Source organism: Heteronotia binoei, chromosome 12 (genome assembly GCF_032191835.1).
Source record: "Heteronotia binoei isolate CCM8104 ecotype False Entrance Well chromosome 12, APGP_CSIRO_Hbin_v1, whole genome shotgun sequence".
Classification (NCBI taxonomy): domain Eukaryota; kingdom Metazoa; phylum Chordata; class Lepidosauria; order Squamata; family Gekkonidae; genus Heteronotia; species Heteronotia binoei.
The window spans coordinates 16,481,992-16,496,528 of record NC_083234.1 but is presented as its reverse complement, the minus strand read 5'-3'; the positions used below and the strand labels follow the sequence as shown (position 1 = coordinate 16,496,528).

General features: G+C 47.8%; 1 protein-coding gene across 2 annotated transcripts; it reads right to left on the bottom strand.

The window, feature by feature from the left end:
• Positions 1 to 2,976: 2,976 nt before the first annotated feature.
• Positions 2,977 to 12,312, bottom strand: LOC132580620 (uncharacterized). 2 transcript variants are annotated; one of them, XM_060251582.1, is made up of 2 exons: positions 12,193 to 12,312; positions 2,977 to 4,938 (listed from the first exon to the last, which is right to left on the bottom strand). In XM_060251582.1, the coding sequence occupies exon 2, from the start codon at positions 4,871 to 4,873 to the stop codon at positions 3,509 to 3,511; it is 1,365 nt and encodes a 454-aa protein (XP_060107565.1). In that variant the 5' UTR covers positions 4,874 to 4,938; positions 12,193 to 12,312; the 3' UTR covers positions 2,977 to 3,508. The 2 variants fall into 2 exon arrangements, with proteins under 2 accessions (XP_060107565.1, XP_060107566.1); XM_060251583.1 differs by having other exon boundaries at positions 12,010 to 12,217.
• Positions 12,313 to 14,537: the final 2,225 nt, after the last annotated feature.

Sequence of the window (14,537 nt, the reverse complement as noted above, 5' to 3'; positions counted from 1 at the left end):
TTCCCCTGCAAATCTTACTTGGTGGTCTCCCATCCAAGAACCAAACCTGCTCAGCTTCTGGGATGCAATGAGATCAGGCTACACTATAAGAACATAAGAGAGAAGCCATTTAGTTCAGGCCAATGGCCCATCCAGTCCAACACTGTGTCACATGGTGGCAAAAAAACCCCAGGTGCCATCAGGAGGTCCATCAGTGGAGCCAGGACACTAGAAGCCCTTCCCCTATCCCCCGCTGGTAGTCTAAGCCTTAATAAATGAAAATGCTGTATTAATGCTCAGCAATAATTATTACTGGAGAGTCTTGTTTATGGAAACTGACAAAGGTCAGATCTTTTCCAGAGTGGAGAGGAAGATTGCCTACATTCCTCCTCTTATGAATATGGCTGAAATAGCATTCAATTCGATGGACAGATTAAGCAAAGGTCACGGAAGAGCAATCCTTACAATTAGCAAAATAAAAGATTACAGAATAAGAGTTTCTTATTCGCTGTCAAGTGCCTTCCCGGCATCACAGCTCTCGGGGGTTTTAATTAGAGGTGAGAATGCAATTATCAAGAAGGGGTCATCCCTCCTTCAACTGAAAGAGGGTAGGAAGAAAACACTTCTACGCTGCTGGTCAGCCTGCTAGTGTCCATCCAAATGAGGGAGAAGGAATAAGGTGACCTCCTAAATTCTTGCAAGATCATACCTAACTCATCCAGGCTGGTGCAGTGGTTAAATGTGCAGACAGGACCAGCCCTAGGGCGCATTGTGCCCTAGGTAGACCGGCGGCCCGCCACCCCCCCTTAGAATGAGTAGGCAGGGAAAACTGACATCTCCTTCAGCTTCTCAGAATAGAGGAAAATCTTAATCCCTTTTTAACTTTGTATGTAAAGATGTGGTCTTATAGGGTTACCTGTAGGGTTACCTGGAGATCTCCCACTATTACAGTTTATCTCCAGGTGACCTAAATAAGTTTTCTTGGAGAAATAGCTGCTTTTGAAGGCCTGGTCTCTGCCACTGTACCCTGATGAGGCCCTCCCCAAACCCCCCCTCCCAAATCTCCAAGAATTTCCCAACTCAGAGCTGGCAACCATAGATTTGTGCTACTCCAGTCGAAATAGCACAACTCTGTCCTTTGCTGAGGTCATTTCGTAGAAAAAGAGTTGCTGGAGCTCATTAGCACAACTCATTAGCATTACTCATCTGCATATACCACACACACCCTGACATTACCGGAAGATGTGCTAAATTATATCAGCTCAGCATCTACCTTAAAATGCTTCATGAATTACAATTGTCATAAGAAAACCTTACTCCCATCATACTTTTAAAATGACTTTCTCCTCTGTGGCCACAGTGGCATGAGGAAGATTTCCATATCTATTTGATATGTTGTGGTTATTTCCCATTTTTCTGGTGTGGAAAAAGATTAGAAACTTTGTCAGATCTTAAGAGTCCCGCAAAATTCTCACAGGGGGTTTGACCAATGAAGCCCAGAAGCAATTATTTAGGAGGGAGGTTAAGAAAGAAAGAGCACAATAAAATTTAGAGGTTCTGGAGATCCGCTCTTGTGAGATCCTGCCCAAAATGAAGCCTGGTTCTTTGTGCCTTCACTTAACAGAGATTTCCCACTGGTGGTCCTTCCCCTCGAGAAGACCCTCTCCCCTCGATGAGCGTCAGGTGCTTTCATAACTCCAGAGCAAGAGATTTCTCTTCATACTTTGACCTGTCCTTCTAACAGTTCGCTTTTATGGTCCGTGCCACCCCTGAATGCTGCTGTACAATCGCTGCTTTATGTTCTCACCTGAAATGGTTTATTGCTATTTTTATGTTGCTTTATGCAGCCTTTTATGCCCCTGGTACATTTATTGAAGGTTTTATTACAGACTTTAAATTTCACACTGGTCTATGGTTCTGTTGGATTGTTTTGCTGGATACCTTGAGCACCTCTCCGGGGAAGCAGCCCATAAATGTCCTAAGTGAATTGAGAGGACAGGATGCCATCGCCCTTGAAACACCTAGGCCAGGTAAGACAATGGAAAGCAGCGCAGAGATGTTATGAGAGTTCCAGATGCAAGTCCCCATCAGCTACTAACCATAGCAGCAACCTAAGCCTCAAGGCAGCAGGACTGCTCTGGTAACAAGGGATGGATTTTTGCCTCTGAGAGGCTTCCCGGTGGGCCAGAAGGACATCTGGCCAGCCATGACTGGAAAAGGTACTGAACCAAATCCAGTTCTGTAGGGCTCTTACAATCACGGCTTTCTGTTGATGCTCAATGAAGGAGTCCAGATCATAGAGAGAGGGACCACGGCTCAGTGATAGAGCATCTGCTTGGCAGAGGATAAGGATAAGAGGACAAGGAGGAGTCACTAGCATGTAAGGTTGCCAGGTCTGACTCAGGAAATATCTGGGGATTTGGTGGGTGGAGCTGGGAGCAAGGGTGTGACAAGCACGATTGAACTCCAAAGGGAGTTCTGGCCACCACATTTAAAGAGACCGCACTCCTTTTAAATTACTTCCCTTCATTGGGAATAGTGGAGGATGGGAGCACCTTCTTTGGGGGCTTATAATAGGACCTCCCGGTCCAATATTTTTGAAACTTTTTTGGGGGGTTGAAGAGAGGTACCAGATGCAATGCTGAAAATTTGGTGCCTCTACTTAAAAAAGCCCCTCCAGAGCCCCAGACACCCACATATTAACTATTATACCCTACGGAGACCAGTCTCCATAGGATATAATGGAGTGCCCACTAGACATTCAATGCCCCCCCAACCCTGCTTTCTGATAACCCTGAAGTGGTGGAAGGACCTCCAAACCAGAAGATCTCCTGCCCCCAACTAGGAACTGGCAACCCTACTAGCATGGTATGGATCAATTTGATCCCATTTCAGTCCAGATGGGCAGAAGAAAAAGGTATCAGGTACCACCATGTTTTCCCAGGTTATTTCAAACAGCCATGTTTTGAGATCTGAGTCCAAGACGGAAGGCACCAGTGACAAGTAAAATAGCCTTTATTAATATTTAAAGTTAAAAAGAAGAATTCCAGAGAACTCTGCTCAGTTCTTCATCTCCAGAACCTCAAAGGAAATTGCACGGGTGCTGGTCACGTTTTGCAGAACCGCAGACAGACCTGCATAATCCTAGCAAGATGCAATGCTCCAAATGAAAGCCATCTTTATTGTTTTATTAAGTTCCTGGAGGTATGAGCAACTGCCATGGTGCATTAGTTAACAAAATAAAACAGAGATGTGAAAGGCAGGGTGAGCTGGTGCATGACCTTTTAAAACGTATTCAAAGCAGACAAGCTTTTCACCTTCCCCGTCTTAAAATATATCCATGTTCTCACCTGGGTGTTCCCAACAGTTATACCTTTCAAGCTGATCGGAAGTTTCCTTGCTACTGTGATTTCTCTTCCCCACATCGAGTTATAGTGACAACTTCTTCGAAGATCCGCTAATCTGATGGTGCAGAAGCTAGACTTTAAGAGCCCTGTATCTAAAGAGCTGCGACTAGTGCTGCAGAACCTTACTGTTCTGCATTAGCCTCACCATCACCAGCACTACATTGGCTACAACATAAGTAGAAAGTCTTTGAGAACCTGGCCTCTTGCTTCTGCACATGCACCGGACTCTCTGTAGAATCCTTCTGAGCACTGCAGGAACTCTGGAGCTCGGCGTTGACATCTGTAGTTGCTTCAGGCTGAGTCTCCTGGATTACAGGTGCAAGAGTTACCGCCGTGCAATAGAAGTGTACCGTCTGGGGATGTTCATCGAGCTTACTGACTTGGGCTTCTGCCATTTCTATAACTTCCGGATCCAAGCAAGTCTCATTCAGCTCCTTCAGAAGAGAAAGCACTTCAGCCTCAACAAGACGGTCTATAAGAGGTTCACGTTCTGGATCATGTCTGGTTGCTGTGGCAGGATGTTCTTCCCCCAAGCCCTTGGCCTCTGTTGTAAGATAACCCCCATCATTCTGAACACAACCGGTGACCTTCCTTTCAGCGTTCATATCAGCGTGTTTGACTGCACCGCTCGCTAGAACTTGCAGGGCCAAGAGAGACTCGCCGTCAGCCTCCTTCTGACCCTCTCCTCCTTCTGTGGTTCGGGCATCGACAGCAGAGCAGCCTCTGTTTTTCCCATCTGCTTCTGCTATCGCTCCTGTTGTCATTTCCGCTTCAGCAGAACTCGGAGCCTCAGAATGTTCAGTGGCGAGAGCGGAGGTCATCTTAGAATGCCCTTCCGCCGTTTCTGAAGTGGCTTGTTCAGGACGGACTTCAACGAGGATCTCAAAGCTACCGTCGTCGCAGTCACTTTCCTCAGCATCCTGATCTTTCTCTGCGGGAGAACAGGGGCTTATCTCGCCATGTCTCTTCTGCACTGGAGACTCTGCTAAAGAGTGGAGATTTTCTGCTGTCTTCTGCAATTCAGGATTCAAAGACGGACCTTCACTAGACAAGGGGATCACTCCTGGCTCAACTTCGGGTTCACCTGGGATCCGTGGAGTGGTGTATTCAGATTTTTCTGTGCTGTGCTCAACAGGGTTTTTTGCAATATACAACACACACACCTGTCCAATAGCATGAAGACCCTTTTCTGAAGAGGTACTCTGTGAAAGAGATGAGGGCTGACTATCCTCTTGAGAGTTCTTCTGTAGCTTTGGTAGCCCTGGTTCTTCTGCTGGTAGAGAAACGCTGTTCCCCTTCTCCTGTTTTGGGACAATTCGGCTTGCAACTCCTTCATCAGAGTGGGCCTGGACCGTTCCGTTTCCCATATCAGATGATGACTTCCTAGCTGGCAGCTGCTTCTTCTCCAGGTCTCCTTCCATCTTAACTTGGCAGGCCTCTGGCTCATCAGGGACACCTGAGCTTCCTTTGCTTTGCTCGTTCCCCATGTCTGAATTGTGGCACGGCAGAGTGGTCGCCTCAGACACTTAGGAGGATGGGAAGGTTTAGCAGCCTGCAAGAGAGAATGTAAGACCTTTAGATTAATACATAGGGATGCTAATCCCCATTTGGGGGCAGGGGATCCCCCGGTTTGGAGGCCCTCCCCTCACTTCGGGGTCATCAGAAAGCGAAGAGGGGGGGATGTCTGCTGGGTTTTCCATTATACCCTGAGGAGACCAATTACCATAGGGTATAATGGAGAATGGATCTGTAGGTATCTGGGGCTGTTTTTTGAGGCAGAGGCACCAAGTTTTCATCATAGTGCCTCTTCCAAACCACCCCCCCCCCAAGTTTCAAAAAGATTGAACTGGGGATTCCAATTCTATGAGCCCTTGGGTCAGTCATAGCTCTGGCAGGGCAGAGGTTGTCCTTGAAAGGGCAGCTGCTGTGAGAGCCCTCTCCAGCCCCACCCACCTCACAGGGTGTCTGTTGTGGGGGAGGAAGGTAAAGGAGATTGTGAGCCGCTCTGAGACTCTTCGGAGTGGAGGGCGGGATATAAATCCAATATCATCTTCTTCTTCTTCAAAGAAGGTGCACCTATCCTTCATTATTGCAAATGGATAGAAGGCATTTAAAAGGCGTTCAGTCCTTTTAAACGTGATGGCCGGAACTCCCTTCGGAGTTCAGTCGTGCTTGTCATAGCCTTGCTCTCAGCTCCACTCCCAAAGTCCCTAGATATTTATTGATTCGAACCTGGCATCCCTATCAACACAGTGCTAGAGATAGGCAGCCTTCCACCCAGGGTTGCCAACCTCCAGGCGGCACTTGGACATCTCTTGCTACTATAATTCCTCTCCAGACAATTACAATCCGTTCCCCTGGAGAAAATGGCTGCTTTAGAGGATAGACCGTATGGCATTATTGCCTGCTCAGGTCCCTACCCAAACTCCAGCCTCTACCCCGCCCCCACCCCCCGCAAATCTCCAAGCATCTCCCTCCCCAGAGCTGGCAACCATACTTCAACCACTCTTTCAGAGAGGGGGGAGAGAGAGACCACTTACTTAACAAAAGACTCACATCTCTTTATAAATGGGTCTCTCCATTTGCTAATGGTGTCTGGAATCACTCTTCTACATTGTTAGATGCATGCAGGACTCGCTTTGAGAGTTATAATTGCTCAAGAGAAAGAGAAGTGCAATGATGGATCTGAGTGTTTCGTATATTCCAAGCTTCAGGTTCACCTTTTAACAAGTGCTTGAGACAAGGACTGAGACATTCTCTTCCCAAGAGAAGCACTGCACTTTCATCCCTGCATCTAAGCCGTGATTTCAGTCATCGCTGAACCTCCCAGCTTCCATCAAAGGCAAGGTGGCAGAAGACTTCCTTGCCACCTTTTGCTTTCTTAGCCACGTTCACTGAACCTTTGTGAAGCCTTCAACAAGTCGGAAAAGGAAGTGTTGGAGCAGCTATTGAGGTGGAAGCATTTTGAAACCATTTGTGTTAAAGCTGCAGAGACTCCAACAGGGAGAAAGCCCAAGCAAGCCAAGAACCAGAATTGCCAGCTATAGAACAGATTCCTGTATGCTTTGGTAAAAACTGCAGCCGTCCCACCCCTGCATGGAAAGGTATACCTACCAAAGTTCTTTCCAACTCAAATTAAAAAATAGATAAGGACAGACCCACTTTTTAAACTGGTTGTTTTAACTGATAACTGGCTAGGCAACCTAGCATTTTGCCTCCACATGAGAGAACCATGCTTGACATCAGAGTCATCATTGAGTTGAGTAGAAGGTAAATTCCTCATTATTCATTACTTTAGGACTTGCCTGTTAGAAGAACAGACTGACGATGTCTCTTGCTTCATCCTCCAAGACTATGAACACCATAGAGCAAGGTAGATAGCTAGGACAATACCAGTCTCCTTCCTGTCTGCTCTGCTTTCACTCACCCTCTCTAAGCAGAAGAATGTAACCTCAGGGAACTTCCTTCTTTCTGTTCTCCTCTTTCTTCTTTTTCCCTGCAGGCATCAGGAGGGATAACATGGTGTCTCTCCTCCTGATCTGAACTAAGCAGATGGCCTACTATCAATCCAAAGCCATCCATTGTTAGTTAGAATAGATAGTCACTCTTTCTCTCCACTACACTTATATGTTATGTTTCTTTAAATAAATCCACCAGTATTGGTTTCTTAACTTAAACCAAGGGCTCTCTGTGCAATTTGTGAGATAGTGAGGTAACCATTAGACTAGATCACACAGCTGCCCTGAAGCTCAGAAAGAGCTAGGGTTGCCAAGTCCAATTCAAGAAATATCTGGGGGTGGAACCAGGAGACATTGGGGGTGGAGCCAGGAGCCAGGTTGTGACAAGCATGATGGTACTAGGGGTGTTCATTCGGTTCGGCCAAACCGTATATACAGATGAATCAACACTGATTCGGCTGTATACAGAATCGGCTGTAGCCGATTCCCATTGAGGCCAATTATGCGGCAGCTGAATACGGCTCGCCGTATACTGCCGAATAGCTATTCGGAAGTATACGGCTGTCAATGCAAAAGGCGGGAAAGTAGCTTCTGCAGCCTCAGGGGAGCTGCTTGCCTACTTTCCCACCTTTAGTAGCCTCTTCCCGCCTCTCCCATAGCCTCCCTGGGATCAGGAGAGGGGGAAGAGGAGCCCCAGCAGCCAATCCAAAGCATGCATTTGTTGCTACATTGTTGTTATTTTGATCTTTTGCTTACTTGGGTATCTAAGTAAGCACTGTTGTCTGGCCAATCAGAGAGCAGTGCTATTTTTTGAAATTGCTCTCTGTAGGGCCAGAGAACCTTTTTAAGGAGTCTTCCTGGCTGGACTCCTCCATTGCTGCTGTGTTGGTGTATGTTGGTTGGTGTGAGAGATTGTGCTGCTGCTGGCTGGCCCTTGGCTTCAGCTGCTGCCTGCTGCTCTCTCACTCAGCCTTACCAGACTTCCCAGGAGTAGAGAAGACAAGGTAAGACAGTTTTGGGGTTCTTCTTGTTTTAGTTGGTAAAAAGACTAGAGTCCCTTTACTTATCCAGATTTGGGTGGGTGAGTACTGGGTGGGTAGCCTATTTGGGGTTGGGGTTAGGTTCTGCTGGGGGTGGGGGCTGGGGTGGGGTGGGGGTTGCTAATTTGCCCATATCTTAATTTAGTGAGAGGACTTTTAAAAGTGCAGTGTCCTTTTACTTCTCCTGATTTGGGTGGCTTGGATTTCTTGGGGTTAGGGTGAAGGGTTTCTTTTTTTTTGGGGGGGGGGGTGTGTGTGGCAAAGTTCCTGTATTATTAAAAGTTGAGTTTTTTACTGTTTTAAAAGTATTCAGTGTTTGATTTGTTGCTGCTGTGTTGTGCTGCTGCTGTTACTTTTCTCTTCAGGTTCTTGGGGGGAGGGTGCTGTTTGGCCTAATTTTCATTGTTTAAAAGGCCACTTTTGTCCCCCTTTTCCTGGTCCTGGTCCTGTTTTTTTGTGTGTGGGGGGGGTCTTGTTGACTGATTTGGTCTAAGCTTTCTTATTGGTGAAAGGCCACTTTTTTAACACTTGAGTTGCTTGGCCTTTTTTTCCTGTTGTCCCTTTTCCTGGTTTGGGGGTGGGGGACTGGGGGTGGGGGTGTTGTTGACTTATTTGGCCTGAGCTTTCTTGTTGGTGAAAAGGCCACTTTTTAACACTTGGCCTTTTGTGATTCTGCTGGTTTTGTTTTGTTTTTTTTTAAATTACCTCTGGTTGGTGTGGGGGTTGGCGAGGATGTGTGTGGGCTGGGTCACTTTCTTGTTTTTATAGAGTAGTTTGTGTGTTCTGTGGCAGGGAAGCTGGCACCTGGGTGAGAGACCCAGAACCAGTAGGCTTGTTGTGGTTGGCCAGCTCTCCCCGTGTTGTTTGGGGCAGGGCTGGAGAGCTGGCATCTGTAGATTGTGTGTTCTGTGGCAGGGAAGCTGGCACCTGGATGAGAGACCCAGAACCAGCAGGCTTGTTGTGGTTGGCCAGCTCTCCCCGTGTTGTTTGGGGCAGGGCTGGAGAGCTGGCATCTGTAGATTGTGTGTTCTGTGGCAGGGAAGCCGGCACCTGGGTGAGAGACCCAGAACCAGCAGGCTTGTTGTGGTTGGCCAGCTCTCCCTGTGTTGTTTGGGGCAGGGCTGGAGAGCTGGAATCTGTAGATTGTGTGTTCTGTGGCAGAGAAGCTGGCACCTGGGTGAGAGACCCAGAACCAGCAGGCTTGTTGTGGTTGGCCAGCTCTCCCCGTGTTGTTTGGGGAGGGGCTGGAGAGCTGGCATCTGGGCTTGCTGCAGCCAGGTCTGCAGAGCATACCTTGAGCAGATTGTGTTTTGTGTGGCAGTGATGTTGGCAACTGGGTTTATATTGGTTCCAGGCCTGCAGGGTTCATAGAGTAGATAGAGGGATGTAGTGCATTTGGGTCCTATAGAGATTCTCTGGTGTGAAGTTAGGTTTGGCTTTGGGTGCCCCAGGAATTGGACCCCCTGGTCCAATTTTTTTTTGGCCTTGTGGGTTTTGTGTGGGACAGTGCCCTGAAGCTGCACAGCAGTTTGGGGGGCTCTCCTCAAAACCTCCTGCTTCCCAGAGCCACTTTTCCCACGACAATTACAGTGAGGAAGTGGCTCTAATTGGTTTTTTCTCACCATTGGGAGCAGTGTTCCTTTTGGGGTGCCCACAGATGGGTGCCGTCTTTTGGGGCCAGGGGGGTTGCATGCTGGGGAGTCCCCTGAAGCTGCCCTGCAGTTTTGGGGCTTCTCCATCAAACCCCCCTCTGGCCAGAGCCACTTTCCCCACAGCAATTGTAGTGGAGGAAGTGGCTAATTGGGCTTTCCCCATCATTGTTGGCAATGGGCCTTTTGGGGAGCCCAAAGACAGGGACCCCCTGGCCCAATCTTTTTAGTACTTGGGGGTTTTGTAGGGGAGAGTCCCCTGCGGGTTCCCTGCAGTTTTTGGGGCTCTCCATCAAACCCCCTGCCCCCCAGTAGCCTCTAATTATGCCCTATGTTGCCATTGATTTCAATGGCCCATAGGGTATAATGATGGAATAGGGGCACCCTCTTTGGGTGCCCCTGGAATGGGATCCCCTGGCCCAATCTTTTTGGGACTTGGAGGGGTTGGAGGGGAGAGTCCCTTGCAGGTCCCCTGCAAATTTGGGGGCTCTCCCTCAAACTCCCTTCCCTCCAGGTGGCTTCAAATATACCCTATTTGCCATTGATTTCAATGGCCCATAGGGTATAATAGGGCCGTATATTCGGAAATAGCCACGTATCTACCGTATATGCGGCTATTCCAAATGCTGTATTCAGCAGTATACGGGGATTCCGAATCCCCCCCCCCCCCGTATACTTCTGAATCCATGTAATACCGATTTTTTTTTTTTTTTTTGCACATCCCTAGACGGTACTCCAAAAGGAGTTCTGGCCATTAAATTTATAGGAACTACACACCATTTAAATGCCTTTTCTCCGCTGGAAATAATGAAGGATAGGGGCACCTTCTTTTGGGACTCATAGAATTGGACCCCCTGGTCCAATCCATTTGAAATTTGGAGGGGATTTTGAGATGAGGCATTGGATGCTATGCTGAAAATTTGGAGCTTCTACCTTAAACAACAGGGGCCCCAGATACCCATGGATTATTCTCCATTATCTCCTATGGAAATTAGTCTCCATAGCGAATAATGGAGTGCCCAGCAAACATTCCCCCCATGCTTTCTGATGACTCTGAAGCAGGGGGAGAGCTTCCAAACTGGGGGATCCCCTGCCCCCACCTGGGGATTGGCAACCCCAGAAAAAGCACTCTACTAAGTGAAGGTAAGGATGGCTGCCTGACCAGTCCAGCCACCCTAAATCAGACCCAACAGTGCCCTATTCTCCTGGAATTACAGCGATGTATATGTATATGTATATGTATATGAAGCTGCCTTCTACTGAATCAGACCCTTGGCCCATCTAAGTCAGTATTGTCTACTCAGACTGGCAGCAGCTCTCCAGGGACTCAAGCTGAGGTTTTTCACGCCTATTTGCCTGGACCCAATTTAGTTGGAGATGCCAGGGATTAAACCTGGGACCTTCTGCTTACCAAGCAGATGCTCTACCACTGATCCACTGTCCCGCCATCATTGATCTCCAGATGACAGAGCTCAGTTCCCCTGGAGAAAGTGGCCACTGTAGAGGGTGGACTGTGTGACATTGTAGAGAAAAAAGTACTTTTCTCTTTTTCTCACAATACAAGAACTCATGGGCATTCGATGAAATTGCTGAGCAGTCAGGTTAAAACGGATAAAAGGAAGTTCTTCTTCACCCAAAGGGTGATTAACATGTGGAATTCACTGCCACAGGAGGTGATGGCGGCTACAAGCATAGCCAACTTCAAGAGGGGGTTAGATAAAAATATGGAGCAGAGGTCCATCAGTGGCTATTAGCCACAGTGTGTGTGTGTGTATATAATTTTTTTTTAGCCACTGTGTGACAGAGTGTTAGACTGGCTGGGCCATTGGCCTGATCCAACATGGCTTCTCTTATGTTCTTATTGTACCCCATTGAGGTTCCACCCCCAAACCCCACCCTCCTCAAGCTCTGCCCCACAAAAATCTGCAAGTATTTCCCAACCCAGAGCTGATACTGCTTACATTGGCAGCTTGCTAGGTAACCTTGAGCCTGTCACAGCCTGGCCTACCTAACAGGGTTGTTATACGGCATTACAATCCATTGAGGTCCCTCTCCTCTCCAAACCATGCCCTCCACAAGGTTCCACCCCCAAACCTCCAGGAATTTCCCAACCCAGAGCTGCCAACCCTATATTTGCACCCAAAACAATTTCCTACAACTGCTAGAGTCCAGGGGTAGGGAACGTTGGCTCTCCAGATGTTTTCTTGCCTACAACTCCCATCAGCCCCAGCCATTGGCCATGCTGGCTGGGGCTGATGGGAGTCGTAGGCAAAAAACATCTGGAGAGCCAACATTCCCTACCCCTGTGCTAGACCCTGAAACACAGTAAAAGCAACCTCTTGGATGCACTGGAATGCTAGTATTTTGGAACTGCCAGCTCACACCAACAGTTAGCACAAAAGAACTTTTTTAGGAAAGCGCATCTTGATAGCACCTAGAATGCCACACCCAATAGTACCATAAAATTAACACTTACCTGCTTTCACATTATTGTTATTTATTTAGTTGCCTTTTAAAATGGCCCTCCGCTGGAAAGGCATGGCTCAGGGCAGTGTGCAACAATGGAATACATTCATATAATTACATGCCATTCTATGCCTACCAAAGCCAATGCCTTAATGCCATAGAATGATTATACTACAGCGAAAGAGTATCTCACCTGTGATTACAGTGAATGCAGCTATGGGGCTAATGGGTTGGGCTGGCCTTAAATAGAGCTGAGTAGCTACATTAAACTCGTTCCCCCACAACCCATTGAACTTTAGTTCCTCCAGATCACGGTTCCTATCACCTTCTTTCTTTTTAAATATTTCTCATAGTTATGACTGCAGCCTGTTCTGATCATACTTAATTAGAAGCAAACATTGTTGAGCTCAGAGGACTTTTCTATAAATATGGCAGGGCTTTTTTTTTGAGCAGGAATGCACAGGAACGCAGTTCTGGCTGGCTTGGTGTCAGGGGTGTGAGACCTAATATGCAAATGAGTTCCCGCTGGGCTTTTCCCACCAAAAGCCCTATGTGCAACAATGGGGATGTCAGGGGGTGTGGCCTGATATGCAAATGAATTCCTGCGGGGCTTCCTCTACCACAAAAAGTCCTGAAATGTGGTGTTAGGTTGTAAAAAGTGAGGTCAAGTGGTTGACTTGCTTTTGGTCACCTGATTAGGGTTACAAACTGCAACCTTTTTAAAAAAAAAATGGCCTCCCTTTAGGATTGCCAGGTCCCTCTTGGCCACTGGCAAGAGATGGGGGGGGGGAGTTAGGGTTGCCAGCTGCAGGTTGGGAAACTCCTGAAGATTTGAGAATGGAACCTTGGGAGAGCAGGGACCTCAGTGATGCACACAGCCATAAAGTTTACTCTTCAAAACGTTCGTTTTCTCCAGGGGGACAATCTGAGAGCCAGTTTGGTGTAGTGGTCAAATGCACGGTCTCTTATCTGGGAGAACTGGGTTTGATTCCCCACTCCTCCACTCGCAGCTGCTGGAATGGCCTTGGGTCAGCCATAGCTCTCTTATCTGGGAGAACCGGGTTTGATTCCCCACTCCTCCACTTGCAGCTGCTGGAATGGCCTTGGGTCAGCCATAGCTCTCTTATCTGGGAGAACTGGGTTTGATTCCCCACTCCTCCACTCGCAGCTGCTGGAATGGCCTTGGGTCAGCCATAGCTCTCTTATCTGGGAGAACCGGGTTTGATTCCCCACTCTTCCACTCGCAGCTGCTGGAATGGCCTTGGGTCAGCCATAGCTCTCTTATCTGGGAGAACCGGGTTTGATTCCCCACTCTTCCACTCGCAGCTGCTGGAATGGCCTTGGGTCAGCCATAGCTCTCTTATCTGGGAGAACTGGGTTTGATTCCCCACTCCTCCACTCACAGCTGCTGGAATGGCCTTGGGTCAGCCATAGCTCTCGTAGGAGTTGTCCTTGAAAGGGCAGCTGCTATAGGAGCTCTCTCAGCCCCACCCCCCTCACAGGGTGCCTGTTATGAGGGGAGAAGATATAGGAGATTGTAAGCTGCTCTGAGTCTCTGCAATCTTCTTCTTCTCTGTAGTCTGGAGATGAGCTGTAATTCCAGGGGATCCCCAGGTCCCACCTGGAGGCTGGCATCCTTATCTCCCTCCTGTGTTTTTGCTAGTAGCCTTTCATGGAAATTCTCTGGGTGAAGCTTTCTCCACCACTTTTCTCCATTCTGCGAAGAGCTTCATCTGCAAATTTCCTGTTCCTAAGGCTGAAACTGAAAGCACAAGAACAGGGTTCAGTACGAGTCAGACCTTTTGCAAGAATACCTCTGCTTTTGCAAACAGATCTCTCCTAGCTACGTCTGATGCAGTTCACACTTCACCAGCAGGTACTGATCTCCAGCTCTCTGTACTCAGGCTAATATTTCATTCATGCTTTCCATTTCTGCCCTCAAGGTAGCTTTTAGCAATGAAAGATCCTTGAAAACAATGCTACCATTATAAAACGGACAAAATAATAAAGCATAAAATCTTCAGCATTCTGCTGCGGCGCGAAGCTCCACTGAATCCAATGGAATAAGCCCTACTGAAGAAGAAGCAGCAGCAGCAGCAGTAGAAGACAGTAGATTTATACCCCACCCTTCTCTTTGAAGCAGAGTCTCAGAGCGACTTACAAGCTCCTTTATCTTCTTCCCCCACAAGAGACACCCTGTGAGGTGGGTGGGGTTGAGAGAGCTCTCACAGCAGCTGCCCTTTCAAGGGCAACTCTGGTGAGAGCTATAGCTGACCCAAGGCCATTCCATCAGCTGCAATTGGAGGAGTGGGGAATCAAATCCAGTTCTCCCAGTTAAGAGTCCGCACACTTAACCACTACACCGAACTGGCGCTCAAATCAGAATAAATCAGAATGATCAGAATACAATTCTGCCTGTCCTTCTCTCAGACTTTGTTCTGTCAGCTGATGATGATGGTGCTCATTAACAGAGCTTTCTGAGCTGAAAATAATGCAGTGCAAATTGTTATCTAGCTCCTACCCATTACAGCATCCTTC